Raw genomic sequence first — 20,000 nt, 5'->3', positions numbered from 1 at the left:
TTTTGTGTGTTTTGTTATTTTATTATGTATGACGTTATCCAATGTATCTGTACATTTGTTGAATATCTGTACAACTAATGTTCAGTAACATTTTCACATAAAATTGAAAATAAGCTCGAAATTCTAGAAAATAAGATTATTCAATTGCAGACTGTTAGCAACTGTTGATTCTATTAAATCATTTACTATGAAGAGATAGCAGACTTTGTGTGTCTGCAGCGTTATTGTCCTGTCACCAGCTGGCTCAAATCTTTGAATAGTAGACTTGAGATGCGCGGGAACACCAGCGTCAGTTGATCAATTTTCATAACGGCAAGGAAAGTTGTGTGAGTGCACCACACCAGATTTTTTCTCTTTTTCTCCTCAAAAGAAGAAGATTTCGCAGAAAACTGATCTTTGAAAGCTGAGTGCAAGTGGAGGCTTCGTACAGAACTCGGCAATTTGAGAATTGTGCTGACAACTCTCTTTGCCGACAACTATGACGTAAAGCGACAACTAAGCAAGGGAAAAGAAGAGAGAAAAGGTGAAAAGAAAGTCCACTTTTTGCAGTTCTCCATCAATCTTCAGTTTGGACGGATGAGGAGAGAGAAGACAAGAGACAACCTGAGACGTTTTTCTTTTTCTTTGTGCGATCAAAGCAGATATCACATTTTCCAGCCTCCTTGTTCTACACCTTTCTGTCTTCTTTCACCCTTTTATCTTCTTCTTCTTCTTCTTCTTCTTCTTCTTATTTTTTCTTCTTCTTTTTCTTCTTCTTCTTCTTCTTCTTCTTCTTTTTTCTTCTTCTTTTTCTTCTTCTTCTTCTTCTTCTTCTTCTTCTTCTTCTTCTTCTTCTTCTTCCTCATTTTCTTCTTTATCATGATCATCATCACCATCATCTTCTCCTCCTTCTTCTTCTTATTCCTCTACTTCTTCTTCTTCTTCTTCTTCTTCTTCTTCTTCTTCTTCTTCTTCTTCTTCTTCTTCTTCTTCTTCTTCTTCAACTACCTCCTATTCCTCCTCTTCTTCATCTTCCTCTTCTTCTTCTCCTTTCTCTTTCAGGATAAAATAACAGAAACCAAATCGAGATTAATAAAATCGTGGGTAGAACAAAACTATTATTTTAGAATTGAGAATTGAGTTGGCTGGGGAATATTAATTGTGTAAAAATGATTAAAACTTGACAATTATTTTATTATTTTTCTGTGCATTCATATTTTGTTTATCAAGTCTTATTTGAATCATTGATAGAATTCGACATACCTAGATTATCATCTATCAACAGAATTGTTTTATTTGTACTGCTGTAATTAGATAAAAAAATAGCTATTTATGTATTAAGAGTGTAATGCATCGCTTTAATAGTTATCACGCGACGCGAAGTGGAGCGTGATAATTTTGCAAGAGCGATAAAGGAGCATTACGCGCGAATTACATACAATTTTTTTTCTATAACTGCCCAAACCTGTTAAATTACTTATATCGGCCGAGTTACAATTACCGACTTTTTAGGTTAAGATCTGACTTTTTGGCTAGCTGCTTACAATCAGCTGTTTAGGGAGCTTAAAGAAACTCTTCTGCGCATGCGCGAATGATTTGGGAGCATAAAGTAAATCTACTGCGCATGCGCGGATGGTTAACGAGCGAAAAAGTAGATTCTCCTCAGAAATAAGCTGTTTTACGAGGAGAATTGAGTGTGTAAATTCTTTCTCTATGCGCAGTTGTAGAAAAAAATGTATTTCTTTTTTTTAGAACTCGTGGCTGGAGATCAAGGATTCTTTTCCCAGTCACGCCAAAAACTATTGTGTATTAATGATTATTTTTCTATTTGTAAAAAATATTTCTTGTATTTGGCCATAAATTCATTATTCATTATTATTCCTAATGCTTCTTCGTCGTCAACAAACGATTCTGTAACAATGTGGAAGATAGAAGAGGATGGAGATCTCTACTTCGTCAAATGACAGACAAGAATAACAAACAAATGTTGATCATCAAGTGCTGACTCAAATAATATTTGAGTCATCACTTGATGATATTCTCTCATGATAAATTTATACATTTCCATAATTGAAATATTTTTAGCGCATTATGTTTCTTGTTATAGTCAACAAAACGGTTTGGCAGTGCGAAGGTGGAAAATGATGAAGCTATTTGCTCTATTCAATGATAGACAAGGATAGCATCATCAATGTTAATCAAATCCTACTGTCATTATAACGTGGACCACACTATAATACTGGCTCAGGAAACAGCAATTTGTGTTTCACATAATAATAAGACACGGTCCATGCACCTGAATTCGCTCTCAAATTGCTTTTGTCTTATAAAAATATTATTTGTCAAGTTTTTCCTGCTACTGGAGAAGTGCAAGATAAGAAAACTTTGCTTCCAGCGCAACATTTCTATTACGAAAGTAATTCCAAGTTTGCAGCAATATTTTCCCAATCTTGCTGGATGAAAACCTCTTGTGGGTTAAGCCTGCATTATTACTACGTTCATATTGTTGATTCTGAGATCAATTCCAATCTCAGATCTCGATTATTTGATTATTGTTTATTGTGTATTCCTTCCAATATTGTTATACTTTATGGAATGATTGAGAAATAGCTTCTCTATTATTTGATTTTGAGCACAGAGCACGAGGAAAAATTCTTGTTTATACACTGGAAAATATGAATTTTTCATAAATTGTTGGAGAAGAAATGCAATGATACCATTACATACATGATAACATCATGGCTTGATGATGATATCTATAGTCTTCTTAAATCTATAATTGACCGAGCGAAGTGAGGTCTAACATTCAAGTTGACGATTTTTCATCCCTCTTCATGTTTATGTTCATATTTTTATGATTATATTCATGTTCTGCATTTACGGCGAAACACAGCAATAGATTTTCATGAAATTTGAGGGGTATGTTCCTTTTTGAATTTCGCGTCTACGTATACTAGCTTAAAGTGTTCATTCATTCATTCATTTATTGTATAAAATACTATAATCATAATACAATTATGACATTGGCGGAAAAACTAGGCTGAGTCTGTATTAATACACTAATATGTACTAATATGTGATAGCACACACTCTATATTAAAACTTCAACTGAGTTAAAGTGTAGAAAACTGACAACATCTATGTGTTTTTTATTTCATCACTCTATATTAATTTTTATACATAAGGTTTTTTGAAATGTTGCATTTCAAGGATGATAAAAAAGGTTAAGGAGTCTCCTTCGAACGCCAATATTACCTTAAAATCAGACTATAGAGTTATTCATTATGAATCAGATGTCGAGTGGATTATTAATTGCATGCAATGACGCATGCAATTGATATCTCAATGTAACTTGGTAATAAAATCAACTGTCATGTGGACTATTAATTATTGCATGCGCCATTGCGTGCAATTTTTATGCACTATTAATATTGAATGCAATGACGCATGCCATTAATAACTAAAATTACATAGTATTTTCTCTCGACCTTTCTCTGCTTTCAACTCGGGCTGACCTGTTGCCAGTATGTCTTGAAGGAGATTAGCTTTCGATGTTAACATTTTTGATACACCAACCCCAACAGCCATTGCCCGTTTTCACATTAGATATCTCGCCGACCCCGTTAAACAGACAGGATTTACTCTGATGGCCAGTATACGAGGAGGCTGTGGTTTATAATTGCGCGAGGTCTACTGTTCACAGAACTACTAGTATGTGAAGGTATCATTGTATCAATGCATTATATTCTCAATTACGGTTTGAATCACGAACTTTGTAATGTATGGTGTTATATATTCTCAAATATTAAGTTGCATACACGCTCCGCACACACTTCAATCATGAACGTTACGCGTGATGTAACGCAAGGGTTCGCTAGAGGTTTGCAAGATGATCGTGTGCTTGTCGTATTGTTGACTTCGCTACAACCTAACCTCTCAAATGTGAAACGCTCAATCTAGCTTATTGGGTGACAAAACTAAATAAAATATTGTGACCAAGGGTTTTCTGGGTAGACTAATAATACATTATGTTTGTATAATAAGTTGATGATGAATATTATGATTATTGCATCTATTTTGATGTTTTATTGTAAAAGGTAATGTCTGTCAATGTTTCAAAAGGTGAAAGGCTTGATTGGGAGTTCGGTTTTTTCTTCTAAATGTCAATATGCTGGTACCTATTATTATAAATGCATCTTTATTATTTAATTTTTATAATTTATTATTAATTTTGATAATTTCATTCGCTAACATAGAGATTGTAACCATTAACAAACATTACAAACAAAAACGTTGACCGCGTATGCAAAACTATTGGTTAGTTCGCACTAGGAACTTGCCAAGCTCGAGCTCTGTTACGCGCTCTGTTCGCGTTCCGCTCTTGCTCGACCTGCGATCATCTTGCGATCTGCTCGAGTGACGTTCGTTTGCAGAGCGTAAGTCTGTACGCACCTTCATGTCAATGTAGCATTAATATTCTCAATCAGGTTTTCAATAATTAACAGCGATAGCTTTGTTGAAGTATGTAATGTTGACATAGTATAGCATACCTGTTGGATAAATGATGATAGTCGGTCGCTTATTGTGGGGGGCGGCAACAGGTGTGGGGGCGGTGGGTGGTCCGGGGGCGGCCACTGGCAGAGCCTGGGGTACTGCCCCTCCACCACCCCTCTGCTGCTTTACGCCATCTTGGTCACTCATGCCTCCTGAGCAAAAACAAAACAGAGAAACAAATTAGATGAAGAGGAAAACATATAAGAAATTAAAATATTAAGTAGCTAAAAAGAAAAACAAGTTCCGATTCCACTTATTCACAATATAATAATATTTTTCACAGGAAGAACAAAACTCTCAAATTTCATGAAAATCTATTACCGCTTTTCGCCGTAAATGCGTAACATATAAACGTATAAACATATAAACATTTAAACATTAAGAGAAATGCCAAACCGTCGACTTGAATCTTAGACCTCACTTCGCTTGGTCAATTATATTTGGATATGTTTTGTACCAAGGAACATTGTCCTAAAATATTGATAGGGAGTTCAGAAACACTCTGTATTATGTAGCCTCATGTCCTGTAGGGAAACTTTAATTCGTATGAAATAAATTAATGAAAGTTTGTAGAAGTAAAAGAGAAGTTTGTAAAATGAATTGAAGAGAACATAAGTGTTGCCAAATTGTGCGACACTTCAAACTTTCAAACGATTGAAATGTCGCATGATTCAACAACACGATTATTTTTGCCAAGTCTCAAACTCAGTTTATACAAACTAAAGGAGTTTATTACAGACTTGAGTACAATCATAGTCAAAAAATAGCATGAGAAGCTGATATACCACGGTATAGGTTGTTTATGTTCTACATTTTAAGCCGATTTCTTGTTAACTCAAGCCGATTACTGTAGTCCACTGACTATATTACTGTTTCTGCCGGGTGAGAATGTGAGAACGGCACAGTATGAGAGACTATCACATAACAGTGTATACAGTGTATCATATATATATTATATAGAGCGACACATAGCTTTACGAAAAAAATCTGGTGTGGCGCACTCACACAACCTTCCTTGCCGTTATGAAAATTGATCACCTGACGCTATTGTACTCGCGCATCTCAAGTCTACTATTCAAAGATATGAGACAGCTGGTGATAGGTCAATAACGCTGGAAGCACACGAGGTCTGCTATCTCTTCGTAGTGAATGATTTAATAGAACCAACAGTTGTCAACAGTTTGCAATTTAATAATCACATTTTCTCGGATTTCAAGCTTATTTTCAATTCTAGGTGGAAATGTTACTGGACATTAATTGCAGAGATTTTCATGCTCAATCTTTTCCACTAGAATTTTTCTGTTTAAATTGTATATGAAGGCTGATAATTGAGAATCTAAAATCAAACTTTGCATAGATGGGGCAAAGCTCCTGAAATTTTTACAGATATAGGACTTGTTGCAGTTGATAGAGCTTATCAATGACTATTCCAGGTATAAATTCGATCAAAATCGTTGGAGCCGTTTCCGAGAAAATCACGAAAAACCCTATTTTTGACAACATTTCCGCCATTTTAGCCGCCATCTTGGATTGCATTTGATCGAAATTCAAATTCAAATTCAAATTCAAATTGTTCGTGTCGGATCCTTATAGTGTAAGGACCTTGCGTTCCAAATTTCAAGTCATTCCGATAACTGGGAGATTAGATATCGTGTACACAGACGCACATACACTCATACACACACACACACACACACACACACCACACACACACACACACACACACACACACACACACACACACACACACACACACACACACACATAAAGACCAATACCCAAAAACCCCTTTTTCGGACTCAGGGGACCTTGAAACGTATAGAAATTTAGAAATTGGGGTACCTTAATTTTTTTCGGAAAGCAATACTTTCCTTACCTATGCTAATAGGGCAAGGAAAGTAAAAGAACCACCAGTTCTATCAGCTTGAGTTGAGAGTGGAATTTGGAACATAAACGCCCTATACGATGGCATATCTTCTTATGCTATCTTTTCTCTAAGCTGTGAGAGCTTAAGAAGGCCTATAAGAGTAAAAACGGGGACCGAGCTTCGCTCTGGAGTACAAAAGCATAAGACATTTATTACGAAAGAAGAAATTATAATAACATTCATACAGAAATGTTCTATCTAATCACAGTAAAAATTGAGATTAATTCCCAGAGGAATGCAAAAATTTCCCTTACAAAGGTCCAGTTTCACAAAAGCCGGTTAAATTTTAATCCTGATCAACTTCACGTGAACCAAATCAGAGAAGACCATTTTATAAAGATGGATCTACTGGAATTAATCAGGATTGAAAATAATAACCGGCTTTTATGCAACTGGCACTAAGTACCTGATTGAATGATTACAAAAGTTCAACAGCTGAGTCATAATTTTGACACAGTCCCACACACATGAACTCGCTCACTCACTTCCATCACCAACAGACGACGAAATAATATTATATTATCAGCTGTCTTCCCAAGGTTGAATAATAATAATAATCCTTTTAAAGTCCTTCAGCGAGTTTTCCCAGGGATGAGACCTAGTGCAATCGAATCTTTATATTATAAACCCACTATGTTCTGAATTTCGTGAAAATCGTTGAATCCGTTTTCGAGATCCGGTAAAATACAAACATATAAACATCTAAACATCCAAACATCTAAACATATAAACTTATAAACAGAAGTTGCTCGTTCAATAGTGATGGATCCAAGACAGCTTTACTCCAAGGAGATACTATGCAGATTACACAAGAACCCAACATTATTTCAAACCAGAAACCACAACCACAACACCACATACAGGAATCTTCTCATCACCAGTGTTGCAATGAAGGCACTATACCAGAGACATTTCAATCATTTAGCACCAAAATTATATAATCTACTCCCTGCAAACTTCAAACAGATTAATCATCCTAGAAAGTTCAAAACAATAGTACACAATTGGTTGATGAGCAAAGGAAGACAGAACATAGAAAACATTATTTCAAATAACAACTAACCACCTAATGACTTAATAAACACTAACTAATTAATAATACGCCCAAAAAATAACAAAACCTACTCTAGAACATGGTACGCCATAGTGGAGTAGGTCAATTTCCACACAGAAAAAACTAAACAAGTAGAGGACACATTATAAGAATTTTTTGTAACTAACTATTGTATGTAATATTGTAATTTATCTAATATTTTGTGTAATTGATGTTGTAGTTCCAGTTTTTTTTTGGGAAATAAACATTTATTTATTTATTTATTTTATAGTATAGGATACAGACTTGAATAAGATTGGAAAAGTATATTACACTTGATATTTGAGAAAGCTTCAGGTAAATCTTCACAGTGGCAAGATTCCACAGTGGAATCAATACAAAAAACTCCATTTTATTCGAAGTTGTATCACTGGATTACAATTCTAGTCACAACTACAATAAGGATTTGACTCACTCAGAACCTTTACCTTCCTCCATCTAACCACAGAAAAAAAATACAATACAATTTTGTATAATCTTCTCTCCTATCAGAAAAACTCAGAGCAAATAACGGGTTAACAGAGATTAATTATTCAGATTAGCCACGACATCCATCTCAGGAAACGGAATAAATGCACCTCTCCATTTGTGAAATTACTCAGCAACTCATGAATGGATGCCATCTCCACCACAAGAATAAATAAAAGAAAATGGGAGACGGAAAAAGCGTTTCACGACTGAATGAATGGCAAGGAGTATGAAATATTCAAATAGAACTGAGATGAAGCGAGAGAAAGGATGATAAAGTGACGGAGGGAGAGTGAGTGAAAGGGGTGGGGAGAGAGTGAATGAGAGAGTGAGTGAGTGAGAGATAGAGGGGAGAGAGTGAGTGAGTAAGGGAGGGAGAGTGAGTGAGAGAGTGTGAGAGTGTGTAAGGAAAGGAGAGAGAGAATGACAAAGTGATTGTATGTTTTATTTTTCTCCTGGCAGGGTTGAAACCATTTGGTTTCCTCTACCATCCAACCAGGTCAACACAATTACATAGCATCAATATAAGTAGTCTACTTCTAAAACAACAACATGAAAATAAAAAGAAAATTGTCATAACAAAAGCAATTTAAAACATTTTTTCCGAGTGTTCTTAGATAAAGTTCATGAAAGTAATATTGTCTTCACTTTGTAAAAATAATTGAGGTTTATTAAGAAAATTAAACTGTTTGTTAATAAACTAATGTTATTAACATTATTAATGTTCAACATTAAAAAGAGAGAGAGTGAGAGAGTGGAAGGAGAGAGGGTGGGAGAGAAAGAGAGGATTTAGAGAGAGATTGATTGATTGAGTACTTTATGTAGATTACAATATATACTGGCTTATACACTTATATACAATAGCTTACAATACAGCAAAATTATAGATGAATTTACATAATATAGACTAAGAAAATAATTATTGAAAGTATATGATATGAAAAAGTAATTTGTAATATAATAACTATGGATAATTATATTGTTATGCATCTACATAAATTGGCGGAGCTTTGGACATATCAATGTCCATTCTTCGGAAAGAATATTATTAAAAATATCCTCCCCTTAGAGAGAGAGAGAGTGTGTGAGTGAGTGGATAGTTAGAGAGAGGCATGGAGAGAGATTAGATAAGATTAGATTTCTTTATTTATGTATGTTACAATAATTACTGGCTCATACACTAATTTACATTAAATGACGATAATGCTAATATTATTCAACGAATTTTACAAAGTTTAGATGATTAACCAATGAGAATAAAGATTGAATGCGATTAGAATAACGATAATATACAATTGTAATGTAACTTCATAAATCGGCGGTGTTTCAACAAATAATATTGTCGATCCTCTAAGGAGGATATAAAATATCCTCCCCATTAACACACGACCGGGTTGTGATGGATTAGAGCTGTTTGGAATAATTCCAATATAGTTAATAGTTTTAATTATTATAACTCGACGTAATGTTCAAATAAGAAACTCTACTTAGTAAGTTGAAAAATAGTTCATTTGAATCTTAGAATTATGGGAAGAATTATAGAATTAACATACGACTAGGTGAGAGAGAGATACAGATAGATGAAGAGAGCGATAGAGATAGAGATAGATAGAGAAAGTAAGGGAGAGTGTTTTAGATGGGAGGGAAAAGTTTTGTACGTCTGAATGAATGGGAAGAAAAATAAAATATTCAAATAAACAGAGATGAACGTGAGAGAGGATAGAGAGAGTGGTGGATAATGTGACAATTGAGGAGAGAGGAAGAGAAAGAGAGAGAGAGAGTTGGAGAGAGACAGTGACAGCGACAGGCAACGACTCATGGAGTAAAGTGTTTTCTGAAAGAGATTGGTGCAGTTTCTTTTTTTCTCTGGATGAGTAGTTCCAGAAGGGGTTCCTCGGGGGAAGGGGGTAAATATTTGGACTTAGCGAAAGTGCTTCTTGCTTACTAAGTGCTTACTAAGTTGGTAAGCCGATTGTGTGCTTTGTGGATCAAGTGTGGACTTACCGTAATGATTGGAGCCTAAGATTTCCGTGTATCTTTCAGTTTTTTTTTGGTTGAGGGACTTGAAGGAGTTTTTACCTGAGTTTGTTCATAGATTATGTCACTGTATTGAGAGTTTTTGATGCTTATTCTATAGTGTGGTCCACGTTATAATGACAGTGTTCGATTAGCAATTGTATTGCTATCCTTGTCTATCTATATATAAAAGCGAAATGGCACTCACTCACTCACTGACTCACTGACTCACTCACTCACTCGCAGAAATTAAAATCTACCAGACCAAAAACGTTCAAATTTGGTAGGTATGTTACGTTGGCCCTTTAGAGGCGCACTAAGAAATCTTTTGGCGATATTTTAACTCTGAGGGTTGTTTTTAAGGGTTCAAAGTTCGTCTTTTAGCATGTATATTCTTCTTCTCCCAATCTCTCAATTATAATTGAGTTTTCCATATTATATGTTACTATATAACTATAATCTAGAGAGAGTACCTCTTCGAAACAGTGTTGTTAACTGGCAACAAAATTAATAATTTTGTCAGGTTGGCATTAAGTTGAGTTGACTTTGTTAGGTTGGCACCAAGTTTAAGATTTAAATGCATTTATCGCGGAAAAATTGATTGGGCACTGCTACTTCAATCCTGGGAATATTATATTACTAGCTGTCAGGCTCGCTTCGCTCGCCATATCCGTTTAGCCAGACGTTTAGTCTGGACCCCCGACTGGATTGTCCTAACATATATGATAAAAATGCTCAAATGAAAAATGCAGGCGAGCGTTGAGCCTGCTGATCTCATTCTCGTACGATCCAGTCGGGGGTCCAGGGGGCGGAGCCCCCTGGCTGGACGGATATGGCGAGCGAAGCGAGCCTGACGGCTAGCCATTCTATAAAGCGAATAGCGCTATTTCTTTCTCGCTTTACTCTGTCGCCAGTTCGTGTGTTATCAATGTAGAATTAATAATCAATTTACAAAATATTTCAGCTTAATTATGAAAATCTATTATTAAGCCATTGAAAAATATAATTTCTTGCTTGATGGAATATTCAACTATTTTAAACGAGCATAAACAGTTAATATTACATCAATAAACCAGTATCAGTTACCATCCATAGAAGGCATTGACAAGACAGAGGATCGGTAACGATGTTCGCCTATCTTTTTCTACTGCCATTATAACGTGGACCTCACTATGGTACAGGCTTCTAGCATACACCCCAAAAAGATTCTAACCACGGGAATAATTCGGTTAGAAATTTACGCCAACCTAAAAGTATCTATGAAACTTACCTCAAACAATAAAATCCAGCACCAAGGCCCTGAATAAGAGAGAGAGAAGAGAGAGAGAGAGAGAGAGAGAGAGAGAGAGAGAGAGAGAGATTCATTGATTGAGTAGTTTATTTATGTAGATTTACAATATATACTGGCTTATACACTTATATACAATAAGTTACAATTACAGCAAAATTATGGATGAATTTACAAAATATAAATTAAGAAAAAATAATTATTGAGCTGTATATAATATGAAAAAAAAAATTTGTAAAACTATAGATAAATTAGATAATATTGTTATGCATCTACATAAATTGGCGGAGCTCTGGACATATCAATGTCCATTCTTTGGAAAGAATATTCGTAGTATTCTTCCCACGAACTCTCTACCAAAAGGACAGAGAGAGAGATTGATTGATTGATTGAGTACTTTATTTATCTAGATTAAAATATACAGTATACACTGGCTTATACACTTATATACAATAGCTTAAAATACAACAACATTATAGATGAATTTACAAAATATGAATTGATTATATATGAAAATAATTATTGAGCTGTATATGATATGAAAAACAACGATTTGAATAACTATAGATAAAATAGATAATATTGTATTGCATCTACACAAATTGGCGGAGCTTTGGACATATCAATGTCCATTCTTCGGAAAGAATATTCGAAGTATCCTTCCCACTAACTCTCTACCAAAAGAGAGAGAGAGAGGGAGATTGTGTGTGAGAGAGAGAGAGAGAGAAAAAGGAGGGAGAGTGAGTCAATGAACCAAGATATATAGGCACAAGTTATAGACGTGAATAAAACTTTCCAGTGAACACTAAAGAAAAGTCAGCTTGTTTATGAGTGAACAGTGAGGTTGTGATAAAGAGAAGTAGGTTTTATTCAAGTTTTTCTCATATGTGTGTGTGGGAGGTGATATAAAATAGGTTATCGCAGGGAAACGCCATAAATTTCTACCTTGTCGACTGCATATACACTCAAGAATTGAATTTATTACCTGTGACTAAATTTGAGAGAGAGAGAGGAAGTAACAAGGTAGGAAACAGAGGAGAAAAGGAAGAAGAAGATGAGGGAGAAGAAAAAAAAGAAGACATGAGAACAGAGGAAGGAGATGAAGTCAGGAGATGAATAAGAAGGAGCAGAAGAGAAAGCTGAAGAAGAAGAAGAAGAAGAAGAAGAAGAGAAGAAGAAGAAGAAGAAGAAAGAAGAAGAAGAAGAAGAAGAAGGGGGCGAAGAAAAATAACGTAGACCTCACTAGGTATGTGTATTCTCACAACGTCATATCATATACAGAGTGATTCATAATTATGGTAAAATAATTTGATACGTAATAGTAGAGGTAGAAATAAGTAAAAAAGTTCATAAAAACATAAATATCCATAAACGCTTCATTAGCGAGCTATACAGGGTGAAAGATTTCGCCGGAATTCAGTTCCTCGGTGAAATACACCGATGCTGAATTGTTGAGGACTAGTTTTTGAAAACTTATGCTGGATTCATATGGAAAAATATCTGAAAATTGAATAAAACTAGTCTGGAAGCTGTAGTGTGAGTAGTTTTTGAGAAAAAAGTTGAAATATGCAAAAAATCTAAGTATAAAAACCCCGACTTCTACGTTTGATGCCCAATAACTTTCTTTAATGACCAGTAAACAAATATTTTTTCGCAATAAAATTGTAGAGAATTTAATTCTGAAAAGAATTATGTAAGCTGTGTAAACTAAATTTAATAAAGTTGAATAAAATGTATTCTTATGGTATATACACCACCACAAATTTGCTGTTTTGCGAGGAGAGAACTAAGTTGTAGCTTATTGCAAATTTACCATAATTATGAAACACTCTGTATATATAGAGTTATTGTCACATATGAGGATATATATCAAGGAAAACCGTATCATAACGTTATTAATATTATGTTGATAGAGTTATTGTCATATGAGGGAATATTCATGCATGTTTGTTAGAAGTATAGATTGGAAAATACTTTTGAAGGGTGTTACGTTGTTTGTTTCCATCAATCTGACATGCTGGGTTGATTGGATATTCAAATTTTGAAGTGATAGGATATTGAACAGCGCTGCGTTTGATACAAGAATTAACTTTTCACCAGAGAGGAGCTCAGTGCTATCAAAGAGAATACAATACTATCACATACTTGTGGTTTATATTTTTCTACTTTCCTTGCCCTATTACCATAGGTAAGGAAAGTATTGCTTTCCGAAAAAAGTAAGGTACCCTAATTTATAAATTTCTATATGTTTCAAGGTCCCCTGAGCCCAAAAAAGTGGCTTTTGGGTACTGGTCCAATAATATGTGTGTGTGTATGAGTGTATGCGTGCCTGTGTACACGATATCTCATCTCTTAATTAACGGAATGACATGAAATTTGGAACTTACTATCCTTACATTATAAGGATTCGACACTAACAATTTCATTCAAATGCAATTTAAGATGACGGCTAAAATGACAAAAATGAGGTAAAAAACAGGGTTTTTTGCGATTTTCTCAAAAACGGCCACAACGATTTTGATCAAATTCATACCTAGAATAGTCATTGATATGCTTCATCAACTGCCATGAGTCTCATATGTGTAAAAATTTCACGAGCGGTGCCCTGTCTATGCAAAGTTCGATTTTAGTTTATCAATTATCAAGCTTCAGATACAATTTGAACAAAAATGGAAAAGATTAAGTATGAAAATCTCTACAATCAATGTCTAGTAATTTTTTCAACTGAAATTGAAAATAAGCTCGAAATTCGAGAAAATGTGATTATTCAATAGCAAACTTTTGGCAACTGTTGATTCTATTAAATTATTCACTGCGAAGAGATAGCAGACCTCGTGTGTCTCCAGCGTTATTGTCCTGTCACCAGCTGGCTTAGATGTTTGAATGGTAGACTTGAAGGGTTAGAATACAAGGGGTCCAAGTTACATATTGTTAGTTTCGCAAAAATTGAGTCTAAAGTTCACTTAGATTAATTAATTCTTCATTCATGGAATCAATATAGAAATGATATCCACCTATTCAGTATACTTTTACCAAATTTTATACTTTTACCGTACAGTTTCATGACATCACATTGTCTCAAATTGCTTTCCCTTCTCAGTTATCAGCTAAATAGTTATGAGAAGTATCACTTGTACCCCTTGTTTACCAAACAAAACTCTATTGTCTAGCTAAATTGGTGGCATGGCTCAATTAAAATTAAATTTAATTTGATGGATACTAATTTCTAAATTTCTATACGTTTCAAGGTCCCGTGAGTCCAAAAAAGTGTTTTTTTAGTATTGGTCTGTATGTATGTGTGTGTGTGTGTGTGTGTGTGTGTGTATGTGTGTGTGTGTGTGTGTGTGTGTGTGTGTGTGTGTGTGTGTGTGTGTGTGTGTGTATGAGTGTATGTGCGTCTGTGTACACGATATCTCATCTCCCAATTAACGGAATGACTTGAAATTTGGAACTTAAGGTCCTTTCACTATAAGGATCCGACACGAACAATTTTGATCAAATGCAATTCAAGATGCGGCTAAAATGGCGAAAATGTTGTCAAAAAACGGGTTTTTCGTGATTTTTCTCGGAAACGGCTCCAACGATTTTGATCAAATTCATACCTAAAATAGTCATCGATAATCTCTATCAACTGCCACAAGTCCCATATCTGTAAAAATTTCAGGAGTTCCGCCCGATCAATGCAGATAGATTCCTAATTATCAGGCTCCAGATATAATTGAAACAAAAAAAAATCAAGTGGAGTAGATTGTGCATGAAAATCTCTACAATTAATGTTCAGTAACATTTTCACCTAAAATTGAAAATAAGCTTTTAATTCGAGAAAATGTGATTATTCAATTGCAAATTATTGTTGATTCTATTAAATCATTTACTATGAAGAGATAGCAGAACTCATGTGTTTCTCCAGCGTTATTGCCCTGTCACCAGCTGGCTAAAATATTTGAATAGTAGACTTGAGATGCGCGGGAACACTAGCGTCAGTGATCAATTTCCATAACGGCAAGGAAAGTTGTGTGAGTGCGCCACACCAGATTTTTTTTTATTTCTATTTCTTAAGTTGGAGTTTCAAGAGGGAAGCTCACATTCTCTTGTTGTATGACTTGACAAATCTATTTACACCTTTTGTAGGAGGACAGTGGATTAAATGAATTTAAATCAATTCATAATTTCAACACTTTCAAATAAGTAATCAAAGGAGTAGTAGTTGAAATAAGTGATCATTCACCAGGTTTGATGTAGATTTCACAAAATTTTTCCTTTTCAACTCAATGACTGATACTCAACGTTACATTTTTAGTTTTCCAGACTTCTCAGCCTTAATAAAATACTAAGCACAAACTTTCAATATGGCAGAAAAGCAGAATTCTCTGAATTTTCTCTCTCAAACCTGATAACTTTTTTCAAATTAGAAGTTTTCGAGTTGAAAATGGAGGCAGGCAGCCAGCAAAGCAGCAAACGTTGTTGAGACAAGAATTCCACCTGAACAGTCACTGAAGGCGTTTCTTGTTTCATCAAATTCTACAGTCAAATATTATTACTGAGAAAATTTCCATCTCGCTCAAATTATTCTCCATTTCTGTTTCTCTTTCTCCTCTGCTTGACACCTATCATTGTATATCACTACATCATTTTTTCTTCTTCTTCTTCTTCTTCTTCTTCTTCTTCTTCTTCTTCTTCTTCTTCTTCTTCTTCTTCTTCTCTTCTTTTCTTCGTATTTCTTCTCTTCTTCTTATTCTTCTTCTTCTTCTTTCTCTTCATCTCCTGCTGCTCTTTCATCTTCTAGATCCACTTATTCTTCTCCTCTTTCTTCTTCCTCTTCCTCATTTTCTTCTTGTTTCTCCTCTTCTCCTTCTACTGCTCTTTTATCTTCTACATCTACTTATTCTTCTCCTCTTTCTTCTTCTTCTCCTTTTTCATCTTCCTCTTCCTCATCTCCTTATTCTTCTTCCTCTTCTCCTTCTACCGCTCTTTTATCTCCTACATCCACTCATTCTTCCCCTCTTTCTTCTTCCTCTCCTTTCTTTCTTCCTCTTCCTCATCTCCTTATTCTTCTTCCTCTTCTCCTTCTACCGCTCTTTTATCTCCTACATCCACTCATTCTTCCCCTCTTTCTTCTTCCTCTCCTTTCTTTCTTCCTCTTCCTCATCTTCTTCCTCGTCTCCATCTACTGCCCTTTCATTTTTGACATCCACTTATTCATCTCCTCTTTCTTTTCCTTTTCCTTTTTTTTCTTTCTCTTCCTCATCTTCTTACTCTTCTTCCTCTTCTCCTTCTACTGCTCTTTTATCTTCTACATTTACATATTCTTCTCCTTCTCCTTTTTCTCCTTTCTCTTCCTCATCTTCTTATTCTTCTCCCTCTTCTCCTCCTACTGCTCTTTTATCTTCTACATCTACTTATTCTTCTCCTCCTTCTTCTTTTTATTCTTTCTCTTTTTCTTCTTCTTCCTCTTCTTCTCCTTCTTCATCTTCTCCCTTTCCCTCTTCTTCACTTCGCATTCTTCTTCTCATTCTTCGATTTTTCATCTCTCTCTTCACACCAATAATATTATCTCATCTTTGTTTTGTTGAAAGTTCATCTTTGTCTCTGTTCTCCATATTGCGATTTCTCCATCACTCTCTTTTTTTCTCCTGGGATAACAAGAAGTTTTCGTGCATCTTAAGACACAAGAGTTGAAACGAGGAATGTCTTAAGTCACGTTGGCAATAATGTCTTTGAGTTGCAGAATGGCGTGCCGACTCTAAAAGAGAGCTCGTTGTAATTTTGCGCTATTTTTCATCTCCATTTAACAAACTTGCTGCAAATTCCGGCCAACAAATGGAACGGAGAAGAATTTCTCAAAGTTGTTTGCAAGAGAACTCTGTACTTCTTGCTTTGTACTTATTTACCCACTTACTTGGTTATTTCTTCACCTGTTTCTTGTTTCTCATTTTTTAGTTTTTGCTGTGTTCCTTCTCTCTTTTTGTTCTTTGCTTTGTACTTACGCACTTCTCCACCTATTTCTCGCTTCTTATTTTTATTTCTTATCTTTTTTTCTTCTTTGCTTTGTAATTTTACTTTTTTCACCTGTTTCTTAACTTTTATTTTTGCTTTCAATCGTGTTCATTCTCTCTTTTCCTCTTTGCTTTGTACTTTATACCATCTTCACCTGTTTCTTACTTCTCGTTTTTGCTTCTTATTTTGTTTCTTCTCTCTTTTCTCCTTTGCTTTGTATTTTTTACTTTTTTCACCTGTTTCTTATTTCTCATTTTTGCTTTCAATTGTGTCCCTTCTCTCTATTTCTTCTTCACATTGTACTTGGTATTTCCTTTGCCTGTTTCTTAATTCTTTTTTTACTTGATGTTGTGTTTCTTCTCTCTTTTACTTTTTTGCTTTGTACTTTCTACGTTCTTCACCTGTTTCTCAATCCTTGTTTTTGCTTTTAGTTTAGTTTCTTCTCTTTTTCCTTCTCTCTTTTTTATCTTCTATGCTTTGTACTATTGACTTTTTTCACCTGTTTCTCAATCCTTATTTCTGCTTCCTATTGTGTTTATTCTCTCTCTTTCTTCTTTACATTGTACTAGGTATTTCTTCACCTGTTTCTGGATTCGTTTTTTACTTCTTGTTGTGTTCCTTCTCTCTTTTTCTTCTTTGCTTTGTACTTTGTATTTTCTTCACCTGATCCTTACTTCTTATTTTTGCTTTCAATTGTGTTCTTTCTCTATTTTCTTCATTGCTTTATACTTGTTATTTCCTTTACATGTTTCTCGCTTCTGATTTTCTACTTTTCATTGTGTTCCTCTCCTTTTTTTGTATTTTTTTCATCCTCATTCCAAGTGAATATCATACATCTTTTTCAAATTTTTCAATTATGATAACATCGGTAACTGAATTTAGATTTAAACCAATCCAACTTTTTTTCTAGATTTTAACTCCTTGACCAAAGCCAAACATATACTCATGAAAATCTAAGCTTGCATTAGAAATTAAGGCATAATTTTTGAATACTGGCAGGTGACCCGTGCTACGCAAGGGGCTACAAACAAAAATTTGAGAAGCTTATACTGGGAGTATAATATAACTCTGAAATATGGGGTCTGTTCAGCATAGAATCCATAGAAAAAATTCAATGTAAATTTTTCAAATGTCTACTTTTGTTGAATGGCGGCACTCCTGACTGGACAATCCGTATTGAGTCAGCAAGGTTCAAATTGGCTTTCATTGTGTTCTGTAAAGCCGTCAAATGGTTGATTCGAATACTGGAAATGCCAAATAGTAGATACCCTAGGAAGTGCTACGATATTATGGTATCAGAATTAGCGCAGGGAGGAATTGATAATTCAAAGCTCAGATTCAATTGGGTACATTCACTAAAAAGTCAGTTTTTCAATGCCTCAGCAGAAAATTTGTGGACGAATTATAGTATTGATGCGAATGCTTATCTGTACAACTTAGATGTAGGTAGAGCCATCGATTCCCAATCCTCTCCCAGATACACGCGGTTAAATCCAAATTTCATTCCAGGTGAGCAGTTCAGATTTAGATTGGCTTTTTCGAAGATTCGTTGTTTATCCCAACTAAGATTGGCTAACGACCTGAGTATTTACCTGTATGTTGAAGGGAAGGGTATTTGGATAAATTGCAAAGAGCACTGTCCAATCTGCAACTTTCGAACTGATGAGACCGTAGAACATTTTTTATTAGTATGTTCCATGTATTGCCACATCAGGAGGCAATTCACTGCCAAATTCACTCAGAATATTGTAAATGACGCAGATAAAGTAATGGTACTGCTATCCAACTTGAGTGTAGAAAAAATAAATTCCGTGTACAATTTTACAGTATAGGCGCTCAAATAAGATCAGAGATACTAGCATAACAGGTTGAGCCGGCAGTGAGCCTTTTCACACAATCGCAGCAATTTAATCATGACGTTTCACTCATTGAATGAATTGTGTTATCTTGTTTGTAATTATAATCAATGTTTCCATATTGTTTGTGTATTTTGTCTGTTTGTATCATGATGATTGTGACTTTGTATGGGGCGTGGCCCCGATTGCAAATAGAGATATTTATTTATTTATTCATTTATTTATTGAAAGCTTATAACTCTACCTACTGAAATAGGCCTTCAATCATCCTAGGTAAATTGAGAATCTGTAAGCAAAATTGCAAGTTGATCAGTTGAGTAGTTGAGACGTGATGATGCATCATTCGCAATTTCCCATCCCGTACGTGTATAAGTCAATTCTTTCTTTTATCATATTATGGAGAATGAAATATTTCAAACAAAGTAGTCTTTATTGTAACGTGAGCTTGTGGATGATAACGTGAGAACAAATATATTTGGCAGCTTGTGATGAAATGGATATATATCATTTGATGATTCTTAGCGGAGCAGCAGGCTTGAGAACCCGCAACTGTTTCAGATTTTGAGCATTTGCAAATTCAAGACATATTCATCATCATGAACAGACCTTCTTGAGAATTCATCTTGGAAGATAAATCCACCAACAATAATAATTCAAGAAGTTGTAAGAGCAGAGATCATATTTCTCAGTTTGGAGTTGAGAGAATAATAATAACTGTCAGCGTATTATTATTCTTCCCCAGGCATTGTATCTTGAACAATCTTTTAGAGATTTATGGAAATGGGAGGAATTCATGAGATTTGCTGCCTGGCATAAGTGGAA

At 34.9% G+C, this 20,000-nt stretch overlaps 1 protein-coding gene across 3 annotated transcripts in view; it reads right to left on the bottom strand.

The window, feature by feature from the left end:
- LOC111046473 overlaps positions 1 to 20,000 on the bottom strand; it is a 230,636-nt gene that overhangs the window by 42,065 nt on the left and 168,571 nt on the right. For all 3 annotated transcript variants that reach the window (XM_039433384.1, XM_039433382.1, XM_039433383.1), the window contains exon 4: positions 4,530 to 4,685. In XM_039433384.1, coding sequence (XP_039289318.1) covers positions 4,530 to 4,680 — 151 coding nt within the window. In that variant the 5' untranslated portion in view covers positions 4,681 to 4,685. The remainder of the gene's footprint in view (positions 1 to 4,529; positions 4,686 to 20,000) is intronic.

The sequence above is a fragment of the Nilaparvata lugens genome, chromosome 7, assembly GCF_014356525.2.
Source record: "Nilaparvata lugens isolate BPH chromosome 7, ASM1435652v1, whole genome shotgun sequence".
In the NCBI taxonomy this organism is placed as follows: Eukaryota; Metazoa; Arthropoda; class Insecta; order Hemiptera; family Delphacidae; genus Nilaparvata; species Nilaparvata lugens.
The sequence above is the reverse complement of the archived record's forward strand: the minus strand, read 5'-3'. Positions and strand labels throughout refer to the sequence as shown.